We start from the raw sequence: 15,910 nt of genomic DNA on the forward strand, positions 1-15,910 counted from the left end.
ATTCAAATATATGTGAAGTCAATCAAACCCGCACTGGGCCAGCGTGGTTGACTATGGCCTAGTCACCCCTAACTTGGGGTAGGCTCCGAGCATGTAAGAAGTAAAATGAGTTACGTATTTTATCATCTACATATCTATTAAATATATTCCTTTCAACATACCAGGTGAACGAATGAATTTAATAAAAATTGTTACTAATACAACCCTTATTAAATAACTTGGCAGCCCAAGGTTGTGTGCGCGCAGTGCAGTGCCCTCTTCCCGCTTCCCGATTCGCCACGCTATACCAAAAATTGTGTTCTGCACGGAGACTCGCGCGAAGTTAGGAACCGCCAAGATATCTGAAAACACTTACCTTACTAAGTTTATAAATGAGTATCTCCAGAACGTCTCAACGGATCTCGATAAAATTTGGCGTATATGTAGATCCATATTCTGGAAGAACACATGAGGTGCTAATCAAGTTTTTTTTTCTTTCACGCGGACGGAGTCGTGGGCGACAGCTAGTACTTAAATAATTTATTATCAAGAGCAGGAAAACTAAGTAGAGATTCTTTCGGGCTAATACCTGAAATAATGGAAAAAATTCTCTTTATTAATAGACTTAAAAAAGAAAAATACGAGTACTAGTTTATTCGTCTGTTGGCTATACCAGTATGTGAACAATACTCGTTTCTTTAGCGGAACACAATAAGTTACGAAACGATGTGGTCGACGATTAGACGCGAAAAACCGCGGGAGAGACCAACGATTGTGACACGTGGGAACATACGGGCCAATGTTGTGTGGAAATCTTAGGCAAATACATGGTAATTACGAGAGAATTACCTCTGTTTGTGCAAGCGAAATTAGGTTTTATTTGTAGGATAAATCGTTGTACTAAGATTAATGACGGCAAAACATTTGATTAGATTTGTGTGGAAAAGATAATCGAGTTAGATGCCGGATTACAACTAGAAGTGGGCACAAAACAATGTATAATGAAGTAGAAACTTAAAATAGTGTTACTACGAAAATAACTTAAGAAAAAATTTAAAAAGATAACTTAAAGAATGTAATATAGAATAATAGAGTATTTAGATATAAAGAAAATAATTAAAGAAATCAAAGACGAAAATACTTTTAAATTTTTATCACAATCTATTTTATTTAATAAGACGATGATTGTTTTGAAAACTGTTTGGTGAATAAATATTAATGTATTATCCCTATATGCTAATTCATATGCAATCAATAAAAACAATAACCCAGTTCCCCGTGTCTATGGGAAGATGATATGAAGAAATCGGCCTAGTTATAATGTATGGCCTATATGTTTAAATCACGTTCAAAGTAATCCATGACCCTGACTTGTGTAGTGAAGAATTGTAGGAACATAAGCTTTAGCTACCTTTATATATGGATACAAAGTAAAGGCTATTAGGCAAAAATTTCTAGAAAAATAGTAATGTAGAAAAACCTTACTCTTTAAAATGCAGACGAGCTACAGTTGGCCATAATGGAAATTTTATAGTAAACATCGTCTTTTAGTCACCTTTTTACTGATAGCCTAGCTTTTCCACGCGACTTCGTCCGCGCGAAATAAAAAAAACATATAACCTACTTTACTCTTAGCACGAATAACTCGCGACTCCGAGAGCGCAGAATTAAAAATCACTTCATTCATAGCCTATGTGTTCTTCTAGACTAGGTATTCCCAAAGGGGTCGATGTCGAACTTAAAGCATTGCTTATTCTCACTCTGTCTCCTTCTATTGACCTAAGTCAGAATGAAAAATAATACTAACAATAATTGATCTTAAAAGTAGATAATTTGGTCATTAGGGTCTGTGGTAACGGTTCATTTTGGAAATGGGGGTCACTTGTCCAAAATAGTTTGGGGATCCCTGTTCTATTCTATGTTCTACATCTATGTCAATTTTCAGTGAGACCCGATCAGCCATTCTGAAGATACTTTCTAAAAAATATCTATCCATCCATCTAAACATTCGCATTTCTAGTATTAGTAAGTTTGTCTCAAATATTCGTGCTAGGCCCACTGAATTGTCGATAAACGAAAGTGACATTGAATTTTAGAAGAAGGTTAAAACAATTTCAAAGAACAATGATTAAGAAGCATACGGTGCTAAAATTTCTATTCACTTTCATTCAAATTCAATATTTATCCTTTGATATGACGAAAATGTTTACGATTAATTAAAACAACACGCAATACAATAAAAATAACAATAGTATAAATTAAAATTTGTTATTACTATTAAAGAATCAGTTATGTCAAGCCTTTTATAATAAAATCACTTGCTTTTATAGTCATAACAATCTAAGATGTCAAGAGTACGTACGCTTCATTGACTAGAAAAACTCGTATTGGTCAAGTGTCATGTCTGTAGTGCTTCGTAATTTAATGGAACGATTTATAGGTAAGGTATTTCAATTAATTTTAAATATAAAATTGATAATAGATGAGTAAATATATATATTTTTTTGTTGAATAAAATTCAATTACAATTTGTTTGCGGTCAAACTTTATAACTTTTTAAAACGGTTTTTCGTATTCTACGTCTGTGATGAATGCAAGCTTACTCGTCGGTTGCTGAAATAATTCTTCGAAATTACTGTCTGTAAAATAGTATTGATGGCACGATGGAAAGATTTTACCGTTTTTTATTTGAGACATACAAGTGAACAGTTTGTCGTTTATATCTTTTCCTTTTTCAATCATTTTTTTTTTCAATTTTCTAATTTCATTTATAATTTAACTCATATGAAAATAATTAATCTAAAATTTTAACAAAACTATTTAACTAAAAATTGATTGATTATATCGGGCCTATTTCCCTAAATGGTTGAAACTTTGAAAGCCTCTCCTGAACAGTCGTCAACCATTTTTAGCCGACTTCAAAAAGAAGGAGGTTATCAATTCGACTGTTTTTTTTTTATGTGTGTTACCGCGAATCTCCACCCCTGGTGGTCCGATTTTGATAAAAATTATTTTAATCGAAAGGAAGTGCTTGCCGATGGGTCCCATTTTATTATCGTAAGCTTATATTAAACATTACCAGAAATTATGATTATTGAAATATGATCATGTGCAGGATTCTGAAATGCGATCCTGATATTTATCATTACTTATTTATTCATTACTTATTTAAGTAACAAAGTATTTATAGCGAAAGCAATTATGGTGATACATACCTATTTAAGAGTAAAACTTACTCTTTTATTGACTCTTACGTTGACGTCCATAATATCAATCATTGTTTGTCAAAGAGTTACAACACGTGTTTAACTAAAGAGGTTCTGACTATATTTTTTGGAGTAATACAAACAGTTTTAGCGTGAACATAAATGTCTCTATGATTTAGTATTTGGTTTGGAGTCAGGTATATGTTAGCAGTACTCATCTGTGGTCGACATATTCAGACTCTATTGTATTATTGAAGGTCAGGTAAAAGCAGTCAAACGCGACGTGTTTTACGTCCGCACTTTCTTTCGCCTTAATAACTTTACGACTCTTTGTTTGTTGTGTGTAAAACTGTTCAAGGGATTTACAATAACATACAAAAATTACATTTTCTCACTAAAATTTCTCTTTCATTTTATAAATTATCACAATTACTATATTGCTAAGATCTATTAAGTTTTCTCCACAACAGTTACTTTAATAAGAGCTTGTCTTACTCTTAAACTAAGCAGTTGGTCTCCTTTAGATTTAATGTGAGAAATACACTAAGGGACTCTGTGACCAGTTAACGATTCTTAAGATGGTAATTATAAGGAAAATTCCCGATGTATTCCCGGTGTAAGCTTGAACCACGTAAATGGTTTGGCGGAAAGCTAGATGTGATAATGATGTGAGGTTTGAAATTAAAAAAAAAAATAACAAGTGGAGTGATTGGCAACTTTTCTATAACACTTTGTGTTTCACAACATTTAGAAGTGTTATTCTTATTGACGTACAAAGAAACCCTGCAAATGTCACACTGTGCGTTATTCGCTCGTTCGATTTCGCACCGCTGCTGTTGCGTAAGAGTGTTTTTTATTATGGCTTTGATCTGTAATGTAATAATAATTGAATATCGTAATACCCATATTCATTGTATGTGTATATATGGTTTAATTACATAGATGAATTCCTCCTAGTTCATAGTTGTAATATTTTATTACAGTAATAAAAACAAAGGTTTTTGAATTTAATTACTTTTAACACTTCAAGTTACGAATTACAAACCCATGGTGCTTTGGAGGTAAAAGTAGGAACGTTCGAAGGAAATATAAGGAACGGAGGAAGTATTTGCTCCTTCGAGTTGTTTAAAAGTCCCCAGTCTAGGTTTCTATTGTACCTTTGGTAATCCCAGCACTCATCCCTATTGTGGGCAAGTTTCAATGTCACCTTTGATGTCGTTCATAATGTGAATTTTTTTCTTATATTTTATACTATTGGTACCACACGACTGTAGAAAGTGAATGCATATTAACATGATTCATAAACAGTTACAAAAATGACGCCGTTTGCCATTGTTGTCTTCTTACGTTACGTAAGTGAAACTAAATTTGATGACCTAATCGTACGCTGGCTGCTTTTTATGCTGGGAATAAAAAAGGACTTGACACATTTATATCGTACGAAAAAGAAAAAACGTTTTGGCAGATCGTAGCTTTATCGAGATTTTAGTGCAATATTATTATATTAATACGTGAAGCGAATAAATTGCACATCAAGAATTTTTATACAAAATCTTATATTATAGAGGTTTGGCCGTTGACAACAGAACCATAATAGAGTTCGAACTTAAATGAATTATTTTGTCGAATTTATAATAATAGAAGACAAATAATATATATAAAAATGTCTTCTTCAATTAAAGTTTAATATCGTTGAATAATACCACAATTCATTTTTTCTATTGTCACGAAACGAAGTAGCAAAAATAAAACTAACATCGGAGCCCCATAGATTCAATTACATCGTGCAGTGCAACGACCCCTACAGGTGGTAATGGTGAATTGCGGAACGGTAAATTTAAATTTGGAATAAAAAATACGCTTGTCAAATATGACATTGAAAGTTGCTAGTTACAGACTAAGAAACTTATTTGACCCGTGATAAGTGAAACTAAATTACAGACGCGATTAACCGTTACCGTTAAAGTTGTTTTATTTCTAACTGATACGTTTATTTTAAATCTTAAACTTTATAATATTATTATAACTTCAAGAGCTTTGAAGAGTGAGGTCTCGATTCGTATTCTTTCCAGTAGTCATAGTGTCATCAGTTTTATTGCCTTACCCAGAGTCGTGTTCTTCCTTAGTATAGAGCATCCAATAGGGGCTGAGTAAGGGCCTTGGTTACGGCAAATATTATTTATTAAATTAATTCAATTTATTAGCAGATATTAAAACACTTATGTCTTCTTGTCACAGATGGCGACGCGGTGATGGCGTGGACCGTCCGCGCAGTGGCGCTCTGGTGCGCCGTGGTCCTGGCGCTGCTGACTACGACCGCCGCTTACACCGTCGACTGTAACCACGAATATACTGACTGCGACACTGAACTCAGTAAGCAATAACTCCTTATACCTTGAAAACCAATCCAAACGATTTAAACGATAACCATTAAGTACTACTGCTGGTGTATCAAACCAAACGATTTACACAAAAAATACATCAAAACGATTGACACGAATTTATCAAACATCTTCATTTCTAATTAAATTTGGATGAAGTTACCAAAAAAAAAAGACGACGATGACTATGCCAGAGTTCCAGTATACTGCTGTTAATTTTAGTTATTTTTTTTATTCACTGATTTCAGGTAGTTTTATTAAATCAATATTAAACTAATTAAAATAGTAATAGGCAATGGCCATTGGTCTTAATTATAACAAGGTTAAAGCCATATAAGTCGTGTTCACTAAACTGAAACCGCTTCGAAGGTTCTAATTAGTTTTAAAAGAATTTTGTAGGGGTTTATCCATGCTAATCGTGTTAACATGGAATTAACAGTGTGCAGTATGCCTACATTCACGTAAATAAGTAATTACTGATTTTAAAGTAAAAAGTATTGTTACCCTATATTGTTGAAGTCTTTGCATTTGCAAGACGACATTACCATGAGTTTTTTTCTAGAAACAAATGAATAAACGGTCAAAACATCGATAATAATTGTTAATAATCTGACAGCTGGTTTCCACTTATACCAAAATATATTATTGTGTCTCTCTTTTAAAGCGAAAGAAATAGACGACGTTATTTAAGGGCAATGCAAGCAATGGAAGTCAACTATTGGAAAGTTTTACTTAGTAATATTGTTGAAAAGCATCTATTTTGTAATTAACTTTGATTAGGATGTAAATAGTACTGTATAAATAAGATATGACAGAGTCAATGTTTTGAAACAATCTAGTCTAGACAGACAGCCGTCTATCATCGATACATTCGTCTCTATTGTGTCCGTTGTTTTGATAACAACAAATGAAGTCAATTTAAACATAACACTGTTTTAACTAGTTATTAGCGCTATTTCTTTTCCATTACCAATATTGACATGTGAAAAAGAATAATTATTACGGTAATTTGTAATAAATATGTTGGTAATAAACAACAATCATCTTTCTGGCTGTACCCCACTCACAGGGGGTGGTTGCACAAGTTCTTACAAAACTTAATGTTTTAGCTTTTTTACGGCCGCATGCCTGCCGCTGACTCTACTTAGAAATAAATTGAATTAAAATATTTATTTTTTAAATATGAATAAACATGAATATTCTAATCCAGTTAGAATATTCATCACCAATCTATGTCATGACATGACAATCGTCCCCTTTGACATCAAGTTACGTCCAAAACTGAATATGACATATATTCAGTCTCTCCCAAAAATTGTCACAAATAAGGATCCCAGAATTTGACTTTGTGAATCCAACCTTATCTGTAAAATTAAAATTATTCATATAAAATAATGAAAGCTTATATTTTCTTTCCAAATGCAAGTTTTTCTGTTATAAAAAATATAAAATATTTATTATAGTCGAAACAGTATATGAAAAAAGGATGTAAAATACATAAGAGTGGTTTTTATTATGTAATAAACATAAGATAGAAATCAAGTTTCAATTAAATAATAACAAGTTTTAGCACATATAAGTATTCACTAAAGGTCAACGGGTCAATGGCAAAAACACAAGAAAAACAAGACTTCTTTACAGTTAGCACTCATACACAGCTATCGATAATTTTACACTTTGATAACACTGTTTTTTTATCATGTTATGTTTATTACTGTACTACTATTTGAGTGTTTAATTAGCCCAATGGTTTTTGCTATTGTTACATTGCGTCCTGTCAAAAATAATTTTACATTAGAGATGGGATCTAACCCTTACAAAATATTTAAAACGTGTTATAGTAGTCATTGCCATGAACTTTTAAAAATGCTTAACCGTCTTAATAAGACTTTTTTAATTTGATGTTAAAGAAAAACAAACTAAAAGCCAAAACTTTAAGGTTTATAAAACCTTGAGCGCCGACCCCACGTGAGTAGGATAATGCCAGGGAGATGAAAATGATGTACAAAAAAAACAATCGTGGATTTGGTTAAGTAAATATTCGCATAAATAAAAAAAATCCCCTCGCATTGAGACATCCTGTATACGACCTTATTAAACGACTGTCATTCTTCCACTGCAAAGAAAGAATAAAAACAAACTTCATAAACGACGAATCAGGTTAGGGGGACATACAGAATGCTCGATTATGGCACGAAACAAGTGGCATTAACCCTGAAGCATCAAAATACCGCACCGTCCCACCGTTATTATCACTAATTCAATCTCTCATTTCAAAGATGAACGGTCACATTACCGGAACGCCGGGCTTTGGCTCATTATTTTTTTTATCGCGCCACGCCGCGGCCGAGACCGTCGCATTTTTGGCCGGTGATTTTCTCTTAGACCGTAGTTAATACGAGGTTAGAGCTTAAAGTTTTTTTTAGCAGACAAAACTACGATCGCGTAATATGGACATGCCTTGAAGGATTTTTTTTCATATTTTGATGGTCAAATACGTGTTATTAGTACCGTTTAATATACTTGTTTATGTTAATGATTTAATTTCAGCTCATAGTATGACTAGTTAATATGTAAATTCATTTGTTCACCTTTGCCATATAAACATTTATATCACCAACGCTTTATCTGGGTAGTCCATCTGAAATTAATAGCACTGTCCACCTTAGTATAAATAGGTCGTGTGTGATTTATTACATGCAAATTAATTTAATAATAAGAAGATTGTTTGACATTTTCGTCTATCTATTGCTATGTATGCCGTTTTTTCCTGTTATTTTTTACACATTTTAAGACCGTTCCGCTTGACAATATAACGGATATTATGGATGACTGTCAAAATGCAAATTTTAATTACTTAGAATCTCAGATTCTTCTAAGGTTCTCGCATACGTATTTCATAGGTAAGCTACAAAATACTAACATTTAAAGTTGTCAATACATCCAAAGACTTGTAATGAAATATCTGATAACTTGTTTAATAACATTGTGGATACGTTATTTTATTATTGATAAGACCATATGAAGCAGATAGATTCGACTCTCGCGCGGCCTTTACGGTCGTTAAATTACCAACCAGTTATTAAACGACGAATGTCCGTTTTTCGGTACAGATATAACTAGTCAATACTCATAGTGGTTAACATTATAAAGGTCGATTTAGACATAATCCGGTATTGTACGAACAATGTTTGGCAGTCGCATCAAAGCGAGACAAAAATATGTATTCCCCATACGTTTGTTTCACTCTGAAGCGACTGCCGAGCGTTGTTCGTACAATACTGGATTATGTTTAAACGAGCCCTAACACCAATTTGAAATCCTTGTATTAGCTTTACCTTTACAAATTCCAGATTAGATTTTAACTTATTTCTATTATCCTAAGTACTTCAATCAATTGCGCGTATCATTAATATTTTTACAATAATTAGTTTGCAATAGCTTTATATGAACTTTAAATGTATCGAGTTTAAAATAATTTAACACAAAAAATAGATAGACAGTTGCACAACAGGTGGAAAAATAAAAAGCTTACTATAGTGTTAGTTGAAAACTTTATGTTGCAAAAAAAACACTAAAAAGTAAGCTTTCACCTGTTCCCATGCAATCAGAACTACATTCGTACGAACGGATTTTTTTATGTTCACTTATATGTAAAAATAACAACTTTAAATATCTAAATCACACCCCAAATTGACTTAAATTTTTGAAAAAAAAAATATCAACTGACTATTTTTTACCATAAAATGTTATTGGCTGGCATATCTATATTATACCAAAGTCTAACACAACAAAAGGTAAAAAACTAAAATATGACGGAACCTCCAAATAGTTACGCCGTGACTTCATTGACGCCTTTTTCGGAAGAAGGTTCAAAGCGTTCCTTTTTCATTTGTTATAGCATTAATAATTGAAGTTTATGTTTTTTATGCGAAAAAAAAACAAGATTGTGCTTAGATTTAATTTCGGGAAAAATTAGGATTAAATAGTTTTTGCTACGGAAATATTACATACAGAACCAATATAGTACGGACACAAATTTCTAAAGTAATAAATATATCTCTTACGAACACTGACTACCCGTGGGTCTGAAACCAAAATCTCCGTTTAATACATAATAATTGTTATCTCTGTTTTGACAAAGCTAATGACAGAGATGACGATATGTTTTAATAGACTAATAGACTAAAAAAAATAATTTTAAGCCAGACTTCCTTTCAGCCAGAATTCCTTTGCCTTGGAAACAATTTTAATCGAAAGTCATAATTTATATGGCAATGAGTCGCACGAAAGTGACTGGGTTTAGTCTAAGTATATTGTTTGTTGACCTTGTGCCGCTTAGACCCCATTGAATGACTACTCATGCGGAGTGAAAGTTGACGGCCATGTGTGAAGATGGATGGGTGTCGAATCACTGAGATTAAAAATAAACAACTTACTTAACCGTATTATTGAGATTGAGGTGACCATAGAGACGGTACTATTTGTGTAAATTTAAAAAGAAGCAGAGTAGTAGAGCAAGTATCAATGGATCTTTCATTGATATTTGCTCTACCTAGTACCTAGAAATACCTTTTATTCTCATTTTGGGGTTAAAAGAATATTTTGTCATTTTATTATTATTATAGAAGAGGCAATAAAATACGCTGTGTTATAACATTTATAAGACTGAAACTAAGACTTATATGGTACTTTATCGTTCTAATTCGTTAACCTTTATCATGAAACGATGACCGTGAATTACGAATATAACAGTCAACCTGTTCAACAAGCAGGAAGTTCGCCTTCGAGCGCATGTTAACGGATTTCCTTGCAGCGCTCGTGGCGGATTCTAGCTTGCGTCTTCCGTTGCGACATGGGCCAACCGTAATATTGTTCGATTTATGCGGATGTTTGCTTACTTACGCAACTGTTGTCTGAATCATTGGATTTCTCGGTGATTTACAAGTTTCAGTAACACACTCTTTCGTGTTGTTCACACTATTTGCAATTATTTTTCGCTGTCTAAATTACATAATTAAAACAGCAGTACTTTTGGAATTGGTTATCAAAGATGCCGTTAAATATCATTCAATCTTTTCCCCTTAGATGTATGATTTTATATCTTCCCTCATCAACCATCATCTCACCGCTATTTTATAAATTTTGTTGGTTACATTTGTTGACAGTTGGATAATTGAGTAAGATTTGTGAACCGGTCGTGTCGATAAACGTCCTTTATCTAACCTAGTTATTACATAGAGGCTGAGGTCGCTTACTTCGTGTTAGAGTGTGTGTTTGTTTAGGCTTCAAAGTTAAAAGCAGGTGAATATTTGTACATATTCCTCAGCTGTTATATTTTAAAAATTCTGAAGTGTTTTGATTTTTCTTTGTAATATTTTAACTTGTAAAATATGTATATTTTAGGTTATTATTGACGACGATTAATAGGTAACGATAATTAAGATTTTATTCCGACATAAAAGTGCGTTGATAATTAATTGAAATTTTATATTCACTTTAAATATTCATTTGTCGTATTTATAATATGCCATAGTAACGTAGAGTGTTAGGTAGAGTTACGCATCTGGAGGGGCACTGTCGCGCCCCTAGTATCACCAATATTAATATTCGTGCTCTATTCCATGCAAACATTTAATTCAAATTGCAAATGGATTTAGACGTTATGGACATCAGGTGGGATTGAGGTCAAGCGCTAGCTTATTCAATATAAAAAAAATATCAACGAAACAAAACGCATTAGTTCTCTGTTAATTAAGACGTATTAACATGTTGTATTTATAAAGTTCACAATAACCAACATTAAAGCCTTGACATGTCTTATAAGGTTTTACTAACAATAGTATAATGGTGGGACTACACAATACAAAGACTGTGAACTTACTACACGAGACTTGTGTGTACTCAACTTATTGTCATTTTCTAAAACGTTGCTATTAGGGTTCAGTACGAGTCCCGGTGCTTTGAAGATCCCGGGACTCTCACCCGGAACTCGCACTCGATGGCCCTCCAGGAGTTTTAATGATACGAGTTTCACACAATCCTGTCTCCCCCCAGAAGGCAGGGTATTTTTGAAATTTTCCGCCGAAACATAAATAAAATCTAGTAAAAGAAAAAGATTGTTATTAAATAGTAAAAGATTATTTTGTAAAAAAACATAAGATTGCATCGTTTTTAAAACGTTTGATATTTCTGTGTCATCGTTCAGTCCGCAACACGGTTTTCCACTAATAAATAATTCATGATTTGACACAAAAATGGAAACTAACAGGTTCGTAATGTTAAACTGATGCGATATTGTTACTGAATCATAAAGATCTTGGTAAGATGAGTTCACACATGTACTAAAACTGGATTTGTTTAAAATGTCATTTTCCGTTTAGCTTATTTTTATTTTGTGTATAGTTTCGTGCATCAATTATATTGATTGATTTAAGCGTTATCTATACTTGTATTCTAATATTTTAAAGTGGGAAAATCTTTATTTTTTCAGCCATTACAAAGCTACTTTATCAATCAGTAACACATAGGCTACATTTATTACTAGTATATTATTTTTAATTCCGCGCAGAAGTCGCGTTAAAAGCTAGTTACAGATAATTTTGAACGTTTAATTTGAATTATTGGCCACATATAGAAAAAATCAATGCAGCAACTGGTCCAAAAATACTAATCATGTTAGCCAACTTCATGTCCTTCTCGTATAAGCTTGTTTAGATAAAAGCACGAGTGTTATGAATTTACATAACCTTGCTTTGAACATTTGAACAAGATGTAGAAAGCCTCTTACGAGTGTTATAATTTACATCATTTTTCGACAACAAAACATATATTTTTCATACGAAATCACCAACAAGAAAATTCCTTAATGTCTACTTAATGAAATAAAGTTTGTCGGAGAATACTAAGATGACTTTTCAATTCCCTTAGGTGCATTCACTGAAGGGTCAGGGATATCGACTGAATTGTTTCCTTCGGTAACCACTCCAGATCCTTTAGGTATTCAAAATAGAATTTCTGCTTGTTTTTATGTAGTTTCTATACTATTATTGTATTTGCTACAAATATTGTGAACCAGTATCAAGTATTCACGCTTCTTGAATAATTTCTTTGAACTTGAATGGAGGAACCGTTTTTTTTTTGCGATTTTATTTAAATTATTATATCATAGTTGCACAATGCACTTACGTCATTATTGTTACAGACATTAGTATTGTCTTATGTAATAGATTATTACTTTCTTCGATGTTATTTTGATAACATTGTTATTAGACAGATTGCTTTGGATGTTATAACCTCAATTTATTATCATTAGAGCTTACTTTAAATATCTAGATACACCAAAAGGCATTATACGAAATGTTTCCGTTTTTTTACACATTGCCTAGATTCATATATCTTTAGATTTTTACTGTAGTAAAATTTATTACAATTGTTGTATTCGTTTTAACGGTTCGCTAATTTAGTTACAGTAACTGAAGAATATGTAACTACAGAAACGGTTTCGACTACCCCAAATCCAGAATCATCTACAGGTATCAAATCACGTATTTTAGTTAAAGTTTCTAATTTTCTGTCTTCTAAAAATATTCTTTTGTTTCTTTTATAATCAAAGAACACTTTATTTTGCACATTTGTTTTAAGTTTTCTATGTTGATTGTTTTAATGATGTTAGTTTGAATTGATGATGAAGTATTAGTAGAAGTTGCTAGAAAAGTAGCAGTGTCTTAACAATAGTAGATTCCAGCAACAACACTGTTGCACAAATTTTCCGGCTCGCCCGGTGAAATACTACGACCACAAATAAGACATGCCTAAAGTGGAAGCAATTACGAGTTTCGACTGTTGAGGTTGGTGCCAGAGGCCTAATTGTAGTCCTCTTTCCCTTTCCACACTTTTCTTATAAGGAGAGGATGTAAAGAGGAAGTGGATTTGATGGAGGTGGCGTTGATTAGAGGTAGGCAATAGATCTGAAATTACGGATGTCTATGGGCAGCGGTCACTTTGCAATTTCGGCGAATTAAGGTGGTCGCACGCGCGTTTGCCACCCTATGATACAAAAAAAAGTAAAAGCACGTTGTATATTGTTTTCTATTGTTAATCAATATTTAAATAGTATTTGCTAGTGATTGTTAATGCTATTTGTAAATATTCCCGCACATTTAATAATTTTAGTTTTAATAAATTACTGTAGTAGCTTATTAGAATACGTTAATCGAAGTACATTTTATACTGCGCTAGCAAAAAATTTCTTTTCAGATATATTTACATTCCTGCTAAATATGTTATAAAACTCAACAACACTCCAGCTAAGTTAATTTACGCTAGGAGATTCGTGAGAGGTTATGACAAAATGAAAATTAACAATGGACAATAATATAATTAAACTAATAATACTAACATTTGTGGATGTGAAAATATAAAAAGAAAATTTGCGAAGAATATTATGGATAAGCTTGGTACAAGAAAAACAAAGGCCAAGTTAAGTGTTCCCGTAACCATCGCGTATGGAAGAGTGGATGTATGGCCGAAGACATGATAGGGGGTGTGTCTGAAATATGAATAAGTTGAACTATCAGTCAGTTTTCAATCTATCGGATTTAGTTACAGACACTGAAGAAACAAATGAATCAATAACAACGCTTTCCAATCAAAACTCATCTACAGGTATGAATTATATCTTTCGCTAGGTTAGAAGCATTTAATAAAATCAATTTTATAAATCGGAGGAAAGAGACGTATTCATTTATAGTTATTGATAAATTTTCAGTGACAGGCGTTGATGTAACATCAGAAGGGATAGAATGGCAGAATGTTAATACAGAAACATCTACAGGTACTTCGGCTTTAGAACGAACCTAAATTAAACTGTTTGAATTCATCAAGTTTGAGGTCTACTGTTGAACGTAAGCCATCTAATGTCACGATGCTCGGTCCTATGCCGCCCGCATTCAATGAACTTTGACCAGGCTGTATCAAATATTTTCATCAAAGATTTTTGTTTATTCCAAAAAAAAAACTAAAACATTGTAAACGTATTTAGATACGCATCGTACAGCGTTTTGAATCTTTACTTACTTACTCGTAGATTTATAAATTACAATATTGTGTTTGCAAACATATTTTAGTGAAATGAATTTATAGTTTCAGGAAGTGACATAAAACTAAAAGCCACTGAAGATACTACGTTACATAATATAGAACCTAATTCAGATACATTGAAAGATTTGAAGTAGTCTATATAGTTATTTTTCTTCTAATTAAACAGAAGCTTTAGAAACAAACATAATAGAAAAAATATTTACCTAAATTATATTCACTTACCGTGGGATTCTGAGACCACAAATTCTGTATAAGTAAAAAAATATTATCATCTCTATCATTATTTTAATATAGCCAAAATAGAGATAACAATAATTTTAAAAGGGAGATTTTGGTCTCAGAAACCAACGGTTTTATTATTATTTTTGTACGTTTATAAATTAGTATATTATTACTTAATAGTCATGCATTTATATCCATAGTTACAGATACGGAAATAACGGAAAATACCAAAGATTACACAACAATGATAAATATTGAAGTACTTTCAGATACTCCAGGTATTTCAGAATATATAAATGAGCCTTACATAGTGGTTTTAGTACATACACCCTTTGTTGATAAAGTAGCATTAGTATTTTACGATAAATTTTGAACGTTTAAAGTTTCGTCACCTTATGAACTACGTGACTGGTTACAAAGCACAACTTATTTTATTTTTAGTTGCATAATGTCTAATTCTAATCTATGATGTATTTCTTTATTTATTTATTAAATTAAATTTTGAATTCATATTTAGAAATAGATACTTCCACTTTGATATTCATACAAGCTGTCAATGAATGCATTTCTACGACAATGCTCATACGCGTCACTTACGTCAACTCTCTTGGGTCAGAGATTGCCTTTCCAATGAGTGTGAACCTGGCTATCTCTCCCGTTTGTTCTAAATCCACTCTGCGTAGACCGTGCTCTTTGGTTATACATACTCGTTGGTTACGGGTACCTCTTTACTGTGAGTTATTATTCCAGATAAGCTTGTACAAAATTATATTAAAAAGCAAAAATTACAAAAAGAAGCAATGTTTTTGTACAAGTATTGCTGCATTGAAAATTCACAGATTATATATCGCCTTCATTTGTTCTCTTCGCCTTCGACGTTTTTCTATTTTTATCGATTATGTAATATGTTTATTTTAGTATAAGTTAGTAATAAGTTAATATGTTATTAGAGATTAATTCTGCAGCTTCCCACGCTTGCTTACATCTGATAAGTTTACCTATATATTGTAGATCTTATCT

General features: G+C 32.4%; 1 protein-coding gene across 2 annotated transcripts in view; it reads left to right on the forward strand.

The window, feature by feature from the left end:
* The window catches only part of LOC106707277 (putative epidermal cell surface receptor), a 36,214-nt gene that overhangs the window by 5,770 nt on the left and 14,534 nt on the right, over positions 1-15,910 (forward strand). The window contains exon 2 of one of the 2 annotated variants that reach the window (XM_045681814.1): positions 5,424-5,558. In XM_045681814.1, coding sequence (XP_045537770.1) covers positions 5,438-5,558 — 121 coding nt within the window. In that variant the 5' untranslated portion in view covers positions 5,424-5,437. Of the gene's footprint in view, positions 1-5,423; positions 5,559-15,098; positions 15,169-15,910 lie in introns of those variants that run through there. The other variant, XM_045681815.1, reaches the window with a different exon arrangement.

Source organism: Papilio machaon, chromosome 17, assembly GCF_912999745.1.
Source record: "Papilio machaon chromosome 17, ilPapMach1.1, whole genome shotgun sequence".
NCBI classification, from domain to species: domain Eukaryota; kingdom Metazoa; phylum Arthropoda; class Insecta; order Lepidoptera; family Papilionidae; genus Papilio; species Papilio machaon.